Source organism: Argopecten irradians, chromosome 6, assembly GCF_041381155.1.
Source record: "Argopecten irradians isolate NY chromosome 6, Ai_NY, whole genome shotgun sequence".
Taxonomy (NCBI): domain Eukaryota; kingdom Metazoa; phylum Mollusca; class Bivalvia; order Pectinida; family Pectinidae; genus Argopecten; species Argopecten irradians.
The window spans coordinates 45,310,626-45,327,893 of record NC_091139.1 but is presented as its reverse complement, the minus strand read 5'-3'; the positions used below and the strand labels follow the sequence as shown (position 1 = coordinate 45,327,893).

The following is a 17,268-nucleotide window of genomic DNA, read 5'->3' as shown; positions in this document are numbered from 1 at the left end:
AAAAAGGCAGAGTTGCCAATCTCTATGTATATATGTTTCTAGTATTTATCTAAGTCTCTGATCATATTTATGTCTATATAAGTTAAATTATTAGTTTTTCTTTCCAAAATCTTTATCAACCCATCGGAAAATTACTGAACTTTTATAAAATATCAAAGCTTTTCTGCTGTGTATTTAACTATTGAAGAGTTTATCTACAAACTTTAGGCTAAGTACATCTGCCGACCGTAAAAATGGCGGAGTTGCCAATCTCTGTAATATATATGTTTCTGTTATCACTAACAAGGACATGTCTGACTATGACCTATTGGCCAAACTTTCAAATCTTTATTTCTGAGTCACAAGAACCCTGTGGTTTTTGTCAAGGTTGCATTTAATGCATTCCATCGTATAACTTCTTCTTCCAGATCAAGAGTCAGACTCAAAGGGTTGAGTGCATTTGACTCTGGGAGGTGGGATGAAATTTATGATTTTTTTTTTTAATGATAAAAACTTGTTCTTTTAAGGGTGGTAATGATTAGCAAGGACAGACCTGAAGGAGTTCAGGTTTGTTAAGCTTGCTACTGAAGCTGGTACAGGGAATTCCAGTCCGAGATGGTTCTGGGAAAAAGAAACTAATATTTGTAACATTTTTGTTGGTGTAAATTTGTTTATATTTGTGTGGGCCTCAAGTTCTTCTGTCTCCTTGTGATAAGTGTTAAGATGGAGTTATGGCAACAGTTTTATTTATGATCTTATGGAATGTTACCAGTCAGGCTATTTTTCTTCTGTGGGCTAGGGCACAGGGACCTGGCACGAAAAATTTTAACCAACAGTATACATATATATATTATAGTATCAAGGGTATGAACTTGGCGGTCAAGAAAAACGGACCTATTTTTTTTAAACTGTGGTTATTTTAATAAATGGGCTCTATACACCATTGACGTTTATCTTACCTTAAAGAGAAATAATTTATCTTTCCATTCAGTGCTTGATGAACAAAATTGGCCAAGTATTTGTTTCGTGTTCTACTGTCAGTGTGGACGTATTGTGTTCCTACACATCAAACAACAACAGTTCAGTGGTCCGCCATATTTATTACTCAATATTACTTCACACGAGCAGTTTCAAAATGGTACACCGAACCAATGTGACAGTGCTTCAAACGAACCTACGACACATCCCCCTTTCTTTAGATATTATATTTAACTGTCCATAGATATGATATGGGGAATAAAATAAACTTTATCAATATGTAATTGAGTCCATGTGTGCTTAACTTTCTTCACTATGGATGAAACTAAATATATTAATTATTGTTCCAATAAATTTCTAAGCAATTACATATTTAAACGTTAACATTATTATTTCTAAAATAATCTTTCAGTTCTCAATTGGCCATGTCCACTTTAAAGTCTGTAAACACTTTTAACTAATATCAATTAACTGATTTAACTAGGAAAACACTTTGAACTAGTCAAACATGACTAAAAGAACATATAAACTAATGCACACTAATCTGGCACACGAAATCTTGCAGATGTTTCGGTTTCTCAACACGTCTTCCAACTCTTGTCGTCACAGGTGTACTTGGGGTCGGACTAGGAACTCTCACAGGGATTTGTGATGGTTTTGGAGAAGTGTCTCGTGTCTCTCGTGTAACCAGTTCCATTTGTTTGTCTGGTGCGACATTTACACTTTCTGATGGAGTTTCAACAACTGGTTTTGAACTATCAGTATCTGAACCTAGAATAACTGGTGTACCAACAGGCTTCCATTTTTCCTGGGTCTTTCTGAGGTGACGACGATTACGTCTGTATTCCCTTCCATCCTCTGTTCTTACGTTATATGACCTTATGTCGGTTTGGTCTGTAACTACGGCTTTTGTCCATAGCTTAGATCTACCCACTGGTTTTATCCTAACCACATCTCCTCCTTTCAAAATACCTAGTTCTTTCACACCGTGATTGTAGTTATTCTGCTGTTTTTCTTTCCTTTGTGTTATTTTGTCTTTTACGTCCTTTGAATTCAACGACTGTGGTTCTAACAATTTCGTTGATGTTGGTAACAAAGTTTTTGTCCTTCGACCGAATAGACGTTGTGACGGTGAATAGTTCACTCCTTCACGTGGCGTATTTCTCCAGTCTAGTAGAGCTAGAAATGGGTCTTTAGCGTCACGGATAGATTTCTCCATGATTCGTTTAGACGTTTTTACAGCGTTTTCAACTTTTCCGTTTGACTGTGGGTATGCCGGTGAGCTGGTAATGTGCTCAAAATCGTAACTTTCAGCAAATTTGTCAAATTCATGACTCTGAAACGGCGGTCCGTTGTCGGAAAAGATAACATCTGGTATCCCATGTCTCGCCTTCAATTTTCCAATTACCTCTTTACCAGTTTTGTCGAACAACCTGTCTATCTCGAAGTAATCGGAAAAATAGTCTACTGTCACCGAGTAGGCTTTCTGATTTAGGTCAAAGAGATCACAACCTAGCTTTGACCAAGGTCTGTCAGGTACCTCGTGGCTTATTAACGGTTCTTTCGGCTGATCGATACATCTTGAGTTACATATCTCACATTTACTGACAAAGTTCTCCACGTCTTTATACATTCCTGGCCAATACAAAGATTCTCTCATTCTCCGAATGCATCCCTGTATTCCTAGGTGCGAGTGTGCTGCCTCAATGATATTTTCTCTTTCACTCTCCGGCACAACTACTCGGTCACCTTTGAAAACTAGACCATTCTGAACGACAAGTTCATCGCGGAATGTAAAGTAGACATGAAGCTTGTTATTAAGGGTGTCTTTAGTATCTGGCCATCCTTGGAGAATTACTGTTTTGAGTTGCCTGAGTACCTCGTCGGATTCTGTAGCGGCTTGCAGCCTGGCGTATCTCGACTCTGTGATTGGTAGTATCACATTGATGTATTCAGTCTCGCGCTCGGTTTCAGACCGATTTTCACTGGTTTTCCTTGAGATATGCTCTACTGAGCGCGTCGGCCATGTACATTGTCGGACCCGGTCTGTACTGAATTTCAAGATTGAATTTCTGCAACCGAAGTAACATTCTCTGGAGTCGCTTTGGAGCGCTCAGGAGATTTTTTCGACAGATAATCTCCAGCGGCTTATGGTCCGATTCTACTAAAACTTTACGTCCATAGGTGTATGTTTCAAACCTCTCTACTCCGAACACCACAGCCAACAGTTCCTTCTCGATTTGAGCATAACGCTCTTCTGTCTTAGTCAAAGACCTCGAAGCATAACATATCGGGTGTCCATCTTGCATTAGACATGCACCTAACCCTGTCTGAGACGCATCGCATTGTAAGACGGTATCCTTTGACGGATCAAAGAATTTTAACACTGGAGCTGCTGTTAGCGCGTTTTTCACTTTTTCAAATGCTGTGTCATGTTCACAATCCCATACAAACTCGGTATCATTTCTGATTAAGTGTCTTAGAGGTGTTGTGATTTCGGACATGTTTGGAGTGAATTTCTGGACATAGTTCGTCATTCCCAGCAATCTTTGCACATCCCCTTTGTTTGCTGGTTTAGGCATTTCTTTAATCGCTCGCGTTTTTTCGGGGTCGATTTGTAAACCTTCTCTCGAGATTATGTGTCCCATATACGCTACTCGCGATAGTCTTAACTTCATTTTGTCTCTGTTGAGCTTAAGATTCTGCTCGTTACACCTTTCGATGAACGCTTTCAAGTTGTTCTCATGATCTGTCAATGCGTCCTCATCCTTCTCTCCTGAACCGTATATCAATATATCATCGTGTATGGCCTTGACACCAGTCAAACCTTCCAAACACTCATCGATTCTTCGCTGGAATTCCTCGGGTGCCACCGATATGCCAAAAGGCATTCTTTTCCAACGAAATCTTCCGAAAGGGGTCCCAAACGTTGTTAACAAACTACTCGCTTCATCGAGTTTAACATGCCAGAAGCCATTTTTTGCATCTGCCACAGTGAATACCTTGGCGTTAGCTAAGTCTGGCAACACATCATCCAATACTGGCATCGAGTAGTCATTTCGTTTGAGCGCTTTGTTTAACGGTTGAGGGTCTATACACAATCTGATTTTTCCTGACGGTTTTGTAACAACGACTAACGACGAAATCCAATTGGAACTGTGACACGTTCGAGCACGTCCTTTTTCACCAAACGGTCTAATTCGTCCTTGACCTTTGGTTTTGTTGCTACAGGCAGTTTTCTCACCGGTATTTTCGTCGGTTTAACAGTTTCATCAATTTCTAAATGAAGTTCTCCTGGCAAACAACCTTCACCTTCAAACACACCTGTTTTATCAAGTTCACTGATACTTATTTCCTTCGTATCGACCAAGTTTACGACATCATCACCCACATTTCTCTCCTGTATGTTATGGGATTGAATTCTGATCAAATCCATTTCCTGTGTGTCAGCTGACCCTAGGATAGGGTGAACGTCTCCCTGTACGATCACATATTCAACCATATATTTCTCCTTTGTTCTCGGATTGATGGTTTCCAATGTTCTCTTTCCAACAGGTTTAGTTGTGGTTTTGTTGAACATCTGTAGCTTTCTGTTATAGCTTTTCAGTTTCTTAAATTGACGATCATGACATGCACGTGCATACACGCGGGCTGGTAGGACATTAACTGATGAACCACTATCTAGTTGGAACTCAATGTTTTTCTTGTTGATCTTCAACAATGCATTGATTCGCTTAGGTTTCACACCTAGTGCATTTACTTCTTCAACAGAGAACATATAATCGCTTTCCTCTGATTCGTCACTTACATAGTGCACGCGTCGATGACCTCCTCCACGCGGTTTGTGTTTTCTTGGACGTTCAGGCTTACGCTCGCCTTTACATTTTACCTCAAAATGTCCTTTATCACCACATTTTCGGCATTTACGTCCATATGCAGGGCAACTTTCCTTCTTCCTGTCGTGTTTTCGACCACACGAATTACACGTCGCGTCGCTGGATCGGTCATATTTCTGTTCGGACTTATGTGGAGCTGTTTTACGCTTCATATAATGGACTTCCTCGTTCATTTCTTTCATTTGGACAGTAATCTTTTCATTAGTCCGGCAAACAATACACTTTTTTAAGTCCAGTTTTCTCTCTTGGAGTAGCTCTTTCTAGTACCGTTGTTTTCAAGACCTCGGTGAAATTTGGCGGGAACCGCATGGTCTGGGCACCTCATGTTTACAACGCTCCGTGCCTCCATGTCGATTATCTTCCTGGGCTCACGATCGATTTTTACGATAGTAGTGTCACTCACCTTACCATCGAAAACCATTCTGACACCATGTTTCGTGTTCTACTGTCAGTGTGGACGTATTGTGTTCCTACACATCAAACAACAACAGTTCAGTGGTCCGCCATATTTATTACTCAATATTACTTCACACAAGCAGTTTCAAAATGGTACACCGAACCAATGTGACGGTGCTTCAAACGAACCTACGACACAGTATTGACGAAGGTATGGTTTGATGAAGTGGGAAATTTACGAAAAATATGCTAGGTAGACATTTCCCTGTCCGGTCGAAATGTCGTCTCGCCTCTAATGGGTACCTCAAAAACCAAGCCAAAATCACAAAATCTACGCTTGTGGTGGTAAACAGTACCCATAACTGTGTTCATCCACAATTTCCTTTGGAGGTGTCATGTGCCGTACTTTGTAGAAACTCCATTAAAACATGGTGTATAGTGCCCATTTATTAAAATAATCACGGTTTTAAAAAAATAGGTCTGTTTTTCTCGACCGCCGAGTTCATAAGAGCACAGCTCTCTGCGCGGCCGAAGCTCTACTAACCATAACAGGTGTGTGAGCATATAGATTCCAATACATTCCAGTACCCCTTGGACTTTGTAATTGTGTCCCGCGGGAAATGTCTCGCGCCTCCATGTAGGCAGTCATGTTTTAATTCTCGTTATCAGCATGACGAGATTTGAAATTTCTGTACTAGACTAAATGTGTTATCAGTATACGCTTTAAAATTACTGTAATAGTTTTAATTTACATATATACAATAACAACGCAATAAATGTACGGGTCCAATATATACTGTGTATGTTCTCAAGCGCTCGGCACCGTCAGCAGTGACGTCACAAAACCTGACGCCAAAGATTCGCGCGTATTTTTGATAGCATCTGCATCTGATAAAAACAAGATTGAAGTATATTGAACTATTTCATTTGGATTATTTTGAATTCTTTCTATTCTTTATTTTATTCTTACTATCGATTGTATGTGCATGTCAGTGAAATATTTTACTGTTAATCTCGTAGAAAAATATAGACAATATAAAGTTATGATGATAAAATCTTTTACACGTAGCTGCGCTCTTCTGAGGCTTTGCCTTAAATTCATATTACCCTTGATACCATAATATATAACGTTATATGTATACTGATGGTTAAAATTTTCGTGCCAGGTCCCTGTGGGCTAGGGGCTCCCATTCTAATACTTACACGTGTATCTTCAATATAACACAAAAGTTTGTTTAGCACTTTGTTGATGTCTTGCTGAGATGCGTCTATAAAATTGGTTCGATGGAAGTCGCTGATGTCATTTTCGGTAAGTTTTGACAAATGGGAGTCTATTGCCATTTTCAAGTCCATCTCGTATCTCGCGCGTAAATCACATGTACAAATCCGCGTTGATGAAATGCTTGAATGTGGGGCGAAATATCGTACGTTTGTCCTACAACTGGGTCAACAATAACCCACGATATTGGAGTAGGTATTTCATATTTTGCATTATTTTTGGACAATACACATTATTGTATTTATCTAATATCAAGCCTTTTGTTTGTGATTTGTTTTACAAACACTACGGTGTAGTAAACACAGACTGTTTTTATTTTATTTTTGGCTAATAGAAAGCGAGCCTGAATTCCGAAGAGCGTACAATTTATGCTCGACGCATTCTTGACAAAACGTCAAGATGATCATTTTCAGAGTTAATTGACTGGTAACGGTAGATGCTGATTTAAGCAAAGGACAGCTGAAGTCCTCTTACACCACTCGACAGCTGGCCTTTTGCGGTTCGTATAGTAAAAGGTGACAATCAATAATATCGCTTATCTTTCAGATCTGCTAAAACACGTGTACTGTACAGTATGATGGCAAGCACAGGGACATGATAATTGATTACAGTAAGCTTAGATAAGATGTTAGACCTACATTATCGTGTATATTTGGTTATAGATTTTAGGATTTTGATTAATGTACAAAATACCGTTAAAACTTTACCAAATTTTGAATTTGATCCCTAAACGGAATTATGTTCCTAGGATACAGGTCCAAATATGACTAACGTTAGGCCTATATCAAATCATCAAGTCCCTGTGCGTGGTGCGAGATGATAACAGCGTTGGTCACTTATCTACATGTGTATGGCTAGTTATAGTAAGATAAGATAAGATTTATTTCCAGTACAGGAATGTGTAAGTTCCTCTTCACCGGACTCAAGGTCCATCATTTACATAATTTAAGGATCACTTCCAGTGATATTTCCTTTGTAGTTGTATACTATGTCCTGATTTTGCCAGTTTTTATCTAATCTATTTTTAAAGGTGTTGATATTAGGCGCTGAGACGACGCTTTCTGGTAGACTGTTCCAAAGTTTGACAGTTCGAATTTTGAAGGCGTTGCTTCGCAGCTGGGTTTTGGCTTGTTGTGGGAAGAGCATTTTCGAGTTTCCTCTGTTACTGTGTCTTTCTGCTACATCCTTCCAGAGTTGTATGAAGGTACATGCTTCTTTGTCGTATATGCCGTTTATCATTTTATAAAGTTCTATCATATCTCCTCTGGCACGTCGGTATGACAATGTTGGGAGCTTCAGTATTCTAAGCCTTTCTGGGTATGTTAGATTGCCCATTCCTGGAAGACTCTTCGTTGCTCTGCGTTGAACAGCTTCTAGTCTGTCGATGTCCTTAACCTTGAACGGGGCCCATACCGAGCTTGCGTAATCCAGTTGTATTCTTACCAAACTTTTATATAATGGGATGAAAGATTTAGAGTTCATGAAATTGAAAGTTCTTCTAATTAAGTAGGCCAAAAATCTGATTGGCCTTATTTACTTTTTCGCTTATATGGTTATCAAATGTTAGCTCGTTATCAATAGTTACTCCAATATCCTTTTCCTTGTCCGTTTTCATGAGGTTGTTTCCTAGTAATTTATATGTCCCTGTTGCTCCTTCCATGATACGCTGGTGTCGACCTATGTGCATGTGTTTACATTTTTCAGGATGCATTCTCAACAGCCAAGTATCGCTCCAGGTCCCCATTGTCACGAGATCCTTCTGTAGTGTACATTCATCTTCTCGCTTACTTATTATTTTAAATATCTTGGTGTCATCCGCAAACAGGTACATGTCAGAGTTGACTATTTCCGGTAGATCGTTGACAAATATAACAAACAGTAGTGGACCAAGAACTGACCCCTGTGGGGATTCCAGATGATACTTCTGTCCATTCGGAATTGGTTTCCTTAATTGAGACGTGTTGTTTACGTCCAGTTAGGAAACATGTTATCCAGTTAATGATTTGGTTCGAGATATTGTACGCGCGTAGCTTGTTGGTTAGCCGTCTGTGTGGCACTGTGTCGAAAGCTTTTTGATAATCCATGTATACACAGTCTATCCCCAATCCCTTATCTATGGCTTCAGTCCACTTGTCTAATACCTCTAGGAGTTGTAGGGACGTTGATCGTCCTGATATGAAGCCATATTGCTTGGGTGAAAATAGACCATTTATACGCATGAATTTGTTTATATGTTCTCTCACTAGAGTCTCCATGACCTTGCATATGACTGAGGTTAAACTAACAGGCCTGTAGTTTCCCGCTGCACTTTTATCCCCCTTTTTATAAATAGCACATACTCGAGCTTGTTTCCATTGATCGGGGATAGTCCCTTCCTTCAGTGTTTGGTTGAAAATGATTTCAAGTGGAGTTGCTATAGAGGAGGCAGTCTTCTTTAAGAATTCCGGGTGCATGTTATCTAATCCTGGTGATTTGTTTGGCTTCAAGTTTTTTAGTACCTTAATTATCATGTCATTAGTAATCCTGAGTTCCGGCATAGCGTGATTGATTTCTTTTTCTCTTAATCTTGGGGTTTCTCCTTCCTCTTCCTTCACGAATACACTTTGAAAGAAGTTTGCTAGAATGTTCGCCTTCTCTTTATCGGTGGTAGCTTTATTCGATTTGCTGTCCTTTGGGTTTACATATAGGTCTCCGATTTCTACTTTCGATTTAGATTTTGAGTTTATATACCTCCATATTAGCTTCGGGTCGGTTTTCGCCTTTATGGCCAATGATTCTTCATAGTTTTTCCGAAGTTTCCGAGTCATCGTTTTGACTTTGTTTCTTACTTTGGTGTATCGTTTCTTTACATCTGGGTCCAGTGTTTGCACTATTTGTTTTGATAGTAAGTGTTTCAGTTTAATTAGCTTCAATGTCTCCTGGTCCACGGGGAAAGTGTTCTTATTGTTTTTATTGACTTTAATTATTTTGGTTGGTACATACTTATTGATTAGTTCGTGAATTTTATCCCGAAATATCTGCCAGTTTTCTTCTATTGACCGGTCCTTTAATAATTCACGTGTCCAGTCTGTGCGACTTATTTCATCATTAATTTTCTCATAGTTAGCTTTGCTGTAGCACATCTTGTTTGTGGCCTTGGTATCAACTGTTCTTTTACAATCAATGTTGAAGATGATGACGCTGTGATCGCTTTTTCCTAACGGACTCTGGTGTTCTATGGACGATATAATGTTTTCGTTATTGGTTATTACCAAATCCAGTAAATGTGGTGTGTCATTCCCTCTCCATCTTGTTGGGTGTTCAATGTATTGTGATAAGAAGTTGTCTTGCAAGCATTGGATAAACTTGTATTCCTGAGATTCTGTGCTGTCTCCTTTGCTGTTCCATGTTTCCCAATTGATGTCTGGGTAATTAAAGTCTCCCATGATGATGAGTTGCGAGTATCCTTTGTTTGAAGCTTCGTTTATAAGGTACCTCAAGTTTCGATTGTTTTCATCTGTTCCGCTGTCTGATCTATATAATAAACCAATTAATATCTTTTCGTGCGCGTTTAGTTGTATTTCTATAAATAGATTCTCTTGAAATTCAGTTTCTAGTTTCACCTCTTTTGGTTGCAGCAGCTTGTGAATGTAGAGTATCATACCTCTGCCGATCGTATTATCAATGTTTTTGTCAAATACAGTGTAATCGGTGTTGCCTTCTATATGGAATTCCTGTGGCTTCATATTTAAAGATCTTATTTTTGGTTTTACTTCTGTAATTCCGATTATCTCCGGTTTTTCCTCGTTTATTCTTAGAGCTAGTTCTGAGAGTTTGTTTTTAAGTTGATCTGCATTGGTGTAAAGACATTTTAAGTTTTCGAAAGTTACAATGTTTCCTTTGTTTGTTATTCGCTTGATGTTGCTACTTTTATCTTTACGATCTTTCTGTCCCATGGTGGTCCTCGAATTTTGTAGGTGAATTCCCCCGACGGGTTTTCTTCCCTTTTCTTTTTGGCTTCCTCCCAGAGTTCCTTTTCTTGTTCCCTCTCAGCTTTTGTGAGATCATTGCTGATCTTGATGTGCTTGAGCTCTTCATGTTCTCCGAGGGTTCTTATGTTCTTGAACAGGGTCTTCTTAGTTTCAATGTTTTTAAAACATACTAACAAGGGCCTGTGTCTTTGCTTTCCATCCTGTTCCTCTTTGTTATATTTTCCAAGTCGTATGACTTTTTCTATGTCCTCTCCAGACCTGGCTCTGCATTTATCCAGGATGTTGTTCACATGTCTTGTATCGTGGGAAATTCTTGTGTCTTTCAGTGTGGAGCTGGCTTCCGGAATACCGTAGATAACAATGTTACTTTCTCTATTTTTCCTCTCATTAACTTCAGACATGATATTTGTAAGGATTGGTTTCTGTGAAGTTGTGGTGGTTCCTCTTGTTTCCTCTGTATGCTTTGTTTGGGGTTGATCTTCCTTGATAATTTTTCGGACCATTTCCTTGTCACACTTCTGGGTTAGCGCAGCTTCCAGTGCGGCAATTCTGCTTTCGCACTCGTTCAGAATGGCTCTGCATCTTTCTTCAATCTTTAGGTCGGTTACAATGTGCTTTTGAACGATTTCTTTGCATCCAGTACAGAACCACATGGAGTCCGACTTCTGGAGCATCTCATATTCTTTGTCTGTTTTCCCGAGGCATCTTGTGCAGTGATGTGAGCGACATCGCTCACACTCCAGCACTTTGTCATTATCGTCCGTGAAAACAACATTGCAACCTTTGCATGTCCATCCCTCTTCTTCATCTTGGTTGGGTATCTGGAAGTTCGTTGCGAAGCACGAGTCCATTTTAGAGACGTTGTTTTGTTCAGTTTTAGACCTCGATGATCTCCCTTTTGTTTTCTTTGACGCGTCGCTAGGGACGCCGCCGCCATCTTTGCTTGTCGTCTTCTCTCCGGCCATGCTTCAATCCACTTCTCCGTTGTTTCCAATGGGTTTCACGAAGTATCAATCGTTCCTGTGTGTTTCGTGAAGACTTATCACCAATTATGTACACTGACTACTGAAAGTTCTACTTCAGACTTCAGTAAATAACGTTTTTGTCTCCGTATCCTGGGACCGACAAACAATCGTGTCCGTCGCCCTTGACACCGGAAGTGTCATCGGAAGTGTAAGGTTGTATTCTAGGCTCGGTTATAACTGGAACAAGGAGTTTCTGCTGTTTATACATAAGAGAAGACTTTCTTTATGCATGTGTTTGAATGCTGACATTATTTTAAAGCTTGCTCTTCAGAAACGCTGTATCTGCCAGAAAATTGCAGTATGACACTTGAAGCTATTAAATACTCCAAAGGAAAACTAAGCATTTTAGACCAGCTGCTCCTACCTACACAGACACAGTATATAGACATCAACAATACTGATGATGGCTGGGCAGCAATTAAGAAAATGCAGGTGATTATATTACTAAAGATGCAAGGGTCAAGACATGGAATATTGTAATTTATAAATCAAAATCATCATAATATGACCTTACAGTTCAATTACTGTACATTGTGTCCCTGTTGGTTCAATTATAGTGCTTGAAGAGATATATTCAAATACAAGTTAAAATACAAATCATCTTGTGGTATTTCATCCAATAAATGCTCCTGTCCCAAAACAACCTTAGTGTATTACAATTTTTGAGTGATAATGATAGAGTGATGCCTGATATGCTGTGTTTGGTAGGTACGAGGAGCACCAGCTATAGCCATTGTCGGATGTCTCAGCCTGGCTGTGGAGATGCTGAAGAAGGACTTTGCTTCACCAGATGAGCTGAGTAGCTTTATCAGTGAGAGACTGGACTATCTTGTCACTGCCAGGCCTACTGCTGTAAACATGGGGTCCTCGGCAACACATTTCAAACAACGAGTCACAACACTACTCGAAGACTCTGATCTAAAGGTCGAGGATTTCAAAATGATGTGAGACTTTTTAGTACAATCAAGGTTCTATCTGTAAACTTTTTAAAACAAAAAACATTGCTACATGTATCATAATTATAATAATCATAATGGATGCAGGAAACCATAAGCCTCTATATCCATACCCTAAATAGGATAATGAAACTGATTATAAACCTAAACATTTGTGCATAACAATTGATATTGATTACAATCAGCTAAACAGCATGTTCTACATTTCTTTTCCTTTTGTATATATCGTATCGTGTTTTGAAGGGCTTATATTTTCACTGTTTCATTGCTATGGTCATGAAAATTTGATTTGCAATAAAATGAGAAATTAATATACAATATAGTCAAATCATGAAATTTTTAAAAACATTAAAATTTGATTTTCTTATTTTTAGTCAAAATTGCAAAAAATTAACTATCAGACTTAAGCAGCTGTACAATATTGTAGCACAAACTGCACAATCGTTGGAAAAATGATATAATTTCTTTTAGTATATTCTATAATGGAAATAATAAATATACATAAAATTGTTGAAGTATCAGCTTTTACTGTACATCAGATTAGATTGATCATAGGGAGAAAATGTTTGATGCTGGACAGAACAACATGAGGATGTATTATCTATTACCATTATAATTTTCTGATGTACTGCTGGTGTAAGAACTTTTTTTGATTTGAAATGCTATTGAACCATACAAATATCGTGACTATTGTTCCATTTACTGGCCATGAATATTTCTAACTACAAAACACTTTTAAAAGGTATCAAGAATGAAAAACTTCAGCCTACCAGATGATGGGGTATAGATTACAGGTTGATGGATCTTTGCTATGTAGTTAAATAAGATCCTGCAGGTAGCTTTGCTTTTATTTGTGTATTTCAGAATCATAAAGGAAATTGAAAAGATGCTTGAAGCTGATCGTGGTGACAACATTGCCCTGGCAAAGTATGGTGCAATGGACATCATGGAGCGATGTTCTCACCGTAAAGCTAGGGTTCTCACACATTGTAATACTGGGTCCCTGGCAACAGCAGGGTACGGCACAGCTCTAGGTAAATTTACTGTAATACTGGATCTCTGACAACAGCAGGGTACGGCACAGCTCTAGGTAAACTTACTGTAATACTGGGTCCCTGGCAACAGCAGGGTACAGCACAGCTCTAGGTAAATTTACTGTAATACTGGGTCTCTGACAACAGCAGGGTATGGCACAGCTCTAGGTAAATTTACTGTAATACTGGGTCTCTGACAACAGCGGGTAGGCACAGTCTAGGTAAACATACGTAATACTGTGGTCCTGACAACAGCAGGGTAGGCACAGCTCTAGGTAAATTTACTGTAATACTGGGTCTCTGACAACTGCAGGGTATGGCACAGCTCTAGGTAAATTTACTGTAATACTGGTCCTGCACAGCAGGGTATGGCACAGCTCTAGGTAAATTTACTGTAATACTGGTCTCTGACAACGCAGGGTAGGCACAGCTCTAGGTAAATTTACTGTAATACTGGTCTCTGACAACAGCAGGGTATGGCACAGCTCTAGGTAAATTTAATGTAATACTGGGTCCCTGGCAACTGCAGGGTATGGCACAGCTCTAGGTAAATTTACTGTATTACAGGGTCCCTGGCAACAGCAGGGTACGGCACAGCTCTAGGTAAATTTACTGTAATACTGGGTCTCTGACAACTGCAGGGTACGGCACAGCTCTAGGTAAATTTACTGTAATACTGGGTCTCTGACAACAGCAGGGTATGGCACAGCTCTAGGTAAATTTACTGTAATACTGGGTCCCTGGCAACAGCAGGGTACGGCACAGCTCTAGGTAAATTTACTGTAATACTGGGTCTCTGACAACAGCAGGGTATGGCACAGCTCTAGGTAAATTTACTGTAATACTGGGTCTCTGACAACAGCAGGGTATGGCACAGCTCTAGGTAAATTTACTGTAATACTGGGTCTCTGACAACAGCAGGGTACAGCACAGCTCTAGGTAAATTTACTGTAATACTGGGTCTCTGACAACAGCAGGGTACGGCACAGCTCTAGGTAAATTTACTGTAATACTGGGTCTCTGACAACAGCAGGGTACGGGACAGCTCTAGGTAAACTTACTGTAATACTGGGTCTCTGACAACAGCAGGGTATGGCACAGCTCTAGGTAAATTTACTGTAATACTGGGTCTCTGACAACAGCAGGGTACGGCACAGCTCTAGGTAAATTTACTGTAATACTGGGTCTCTGACAACAGCAGGGTATGGCACAGCTCTAGGTAAATTTACTGTAATACTGGGTCTCTGACAACAGCAGGGTACGGCACAGCTCTAGGTAAATTTACTGTAATACTGGGTCTCTGACAACAGCAGGGTATGACACAGCTCTAGGTAAATTTACTGTAATACTGGGTCTCTGACAACAGCAGGGTACAGCACAGCTCTAGGTAAATTTACTGTAATACTGGGTCTCTGACAACAGCAGGGTACGGCACAGCTCTAGGTAAATTTACTGTAATACTGGGTCTCTGACAACAGCAGGGTACGGCACAGCTCTAGGTAAATTTACTGTAATACTGGGTCTCTGACAACAGCAGGGTACGGCACAGCTCTAGGTAAATTTACTGTAATACTGGGTCTCTGACAACAGCAGGGTACGGCACAGCTCTAGGTAAATTTACTGTAATACTGGGTCTCTGACAACAGCAGGGTACGGCACAGCTCTAGGTAAATTTACTGTAATACTGGGTCTCTGACAACAGCAGGGTACGGCACAGCTCTAGGTAAATTTACTGTAATACTGGGTCTCTGACAACAGCAGGGTACGGCACAGCTCTAGGTAAATTTACTGTAATACTGGGTCTCTGACACAACAGCAGCTGGTATACGGATACGCTCTAGGCTAAATTTACTGTAATACTGGGTCTCTGACAACAGCAGGGTACGGCACAGCTCTAGGTAAATTTACTGTAATACTGGGTCTCTGACAACAGCAGGGTACGGCACAGCTCTAGGTAAATTTACTGTAATACTGGATCTCTGACAACAGCAGGGTACGGCACAGCTCTAGGTAAATTTACTGTAATACTGGGTCTCTGACAACAGCAGGGTACGGCACAGCTCTAGGTAAACTTACTGTAATACTGGTCTCTGACAACAGCAGGGTACGGCACAGCTCTAGGTAAACTTACTGTAATACTGGGTCTCTGACAACAGCAGGGTACGGCACAGCTCTAGGTAAATTTACTGTAATACTGGGTCTCTGACAACAGCAGGGTACGGCACAGCTCTAGGTAAATTTACTGTAATACTGGGTCTCTGACAACAGCAGGGTACGACACAGCTCTAGGTAAATTTACTGTAATACTGGGTCTCTGACAACAGCAGGGTATGACACAGCTCTAGGTAAATTTACTGTAATACTGGGCCTCTGACAACACGGCACAGCTCTAGGTAAATTTACTGTAATACTGGGTCTCTGACAACAGCAGGGTACGGCACAGCTCTAGGTAAACTTACTGTAATACTGGATCTCTGACAACAGCAGGGTACGGCACAGCTCTAGGTAAACTTACTGTAATACTGGGTCTCTGACAACAGCAGGGTACGGCACAGCTCTAGGTAAATTTACTGTAATACTGGGTCTCTGACAACAGCAGGGTACGGCACAGCTCTAGGTAAATTTACTGTAATACTGGGTCTCTGACAACAGCAGGGTACGGCACAGCTCTAGGTAAATTTACTGTAATACTGGGTCTCTGACAACAGCAGGGTACGGCACAGCTCTAGGTAAATTTACTGTAATACTGGGTCTCTGACAACAGCAGGGTACGGCACAGCTCTAGGTAAATTTACTGTAATACTGGGTCTCTGACAACAGCAGGGTACGGCACAGCTCTAGGTAAATTTACTGTAATACTGGATCTCTGACAACAGCAGGGTACGGCACAGCTCAAGGTAAACTTACTGTAATACTGGGTCTCTGACAACAGCAGGGTACGGCACAGCTCTAGGTAAATTTACTGTAATACTGGGTCTCTGACAACAGCAGGGTACGGCACAGCTCTAGGTAAATTTACTGTAATACTGGGTCTCTGACAACAGCAGGGTACGGACAGCTCTAGGTAAATTTACTGTAATACTGGGTCTCTGACAACAGCAGGGTATGACACAGCTCTAGGTAAATTTACTGTAATACTGGGTCTCTGACAACAGCAGGGTACGGCACAGCTCTAGGTAAATTTACTGTAATACTGGGTCTCTGACAACAGCAGGGTACGGCACAGCTCTAGGTAAATTTACTGTAATACTGGGTCTCTGACAACAGCAGGGTACGGCACAGCTCTAGGTAAACTTACTGTAATACTGGGTCTCTGACAACAGCAGGGTACGGCACAGCTCTAGGTAAACTTACTGTAATACTGGGTCTCTGACAACAGCAGGGTAAGGCAGAGCTCTAGGTAAATTTACTGTAATACTGGGTCTCTGACAACAGCAGGGTATGGCACAGCTCTAGGTAAATTTAATGTAATACTGGGTCTCTGACAACAGCAGGGTACGACACAGCTCTAGGTAAATTTACTGTAATACTGGGTCTCTGACAACAGCAGGGTACGGGACAGCTCTAGGTAAATTTACTGTAATACTGGGTCCCTGACAACAGCAGGGTACGGCACAGCTCTAGGTAAATTTACTGTAATACTGGATCTCTGACAACAGCAGGGTACGGGACAGCTCTAGGTAAATTTACTGTAATACTGGGTCTCTGACAACAGCAGGGTACGGCACAGCTCTAGGTAAATTTACTGTAATAC

The 17,268-nt window shown here is 40.4% G+C and overlaps 3 protein-coding genes across 9 annotated transcripts in view; 1 reads left to right on the top strand and 2 right to left on the bottom strand.

The window, feature by feature from the left end:
* The window catches only part of LOC138326039 (uncharacterized), a 49,782-nt gene extending 43,177 nt beyond the window's left edge, over positions 1-6,605 (bottom strand). For 2 of the 3 annotated variants that reach the window (XM_069272146.1, XM_069272147.1), the window contains exon 1: positions 6,453-6,605. In XM_069272146.1, coding sequence (XP_069128247.1) covers positions 6,453-6,602 — 150 coding nt within the window. In that variant the 5' untranslated portion in view covers positions 6,603-6,605. The other variant, XM_069272148.1, reaches the window with a different exon arrangement.
* A 300-nt stretch (positions 6,606-6,905) lies between these two features.
* Positions 6,906-17,268, top strand: part of LOC138326040 (methylthioribose-1-phosphate isomerase-like) — a 44,585-nt gene continuing 34,222 nt past the window's right edge. The window contains exons 1-4 of one of the 5 annotated variants that reach the window (XM_069272149.1): positions 6,906-7,043; positions 11,796-11,956; positions 12,233-12,468; positions 13,345-13,514. In XM_069272149.1, coding sequence (XP_069128250.1) covers positions 11,825-11,956; positions 12,233-12,468; positions 13,345-13,514 — 538 coding nt within the window. In that variant the 5' untranslated portion in view covers positions 6,906-7,043; positions 11,796-11,824. Of the gene's footprint in view, positions 7,044-7,341; positions 7,430-11,783; positions 11,957-12,232; positions 12,469-13,344; positions 13,515-17,268 lie in introns of those variants that run through there. The other 4 variants (XM_069272152.1, XM_069272150.1, XM_069272153.1 and 1 more) reach the window with 4 other exon arrangements.
* On the bottom strand, positions 7,474-8,272 carry LOC138326556 (uncharacterized). Its single transcript, XM_069272653.1, has 2 exons — positions 8,066-8,272; positions 7,474-7,923 (listed from the first exon to the last, which is right to left on the bottom strand). The coding sequence occupies exons 1-2, from the start codon at positions 8,270-8,272 to the stop codon at positions 7,474-7,476; spliced, it is 657 nt and encodes a 218-aa protein (XP_069128754.1).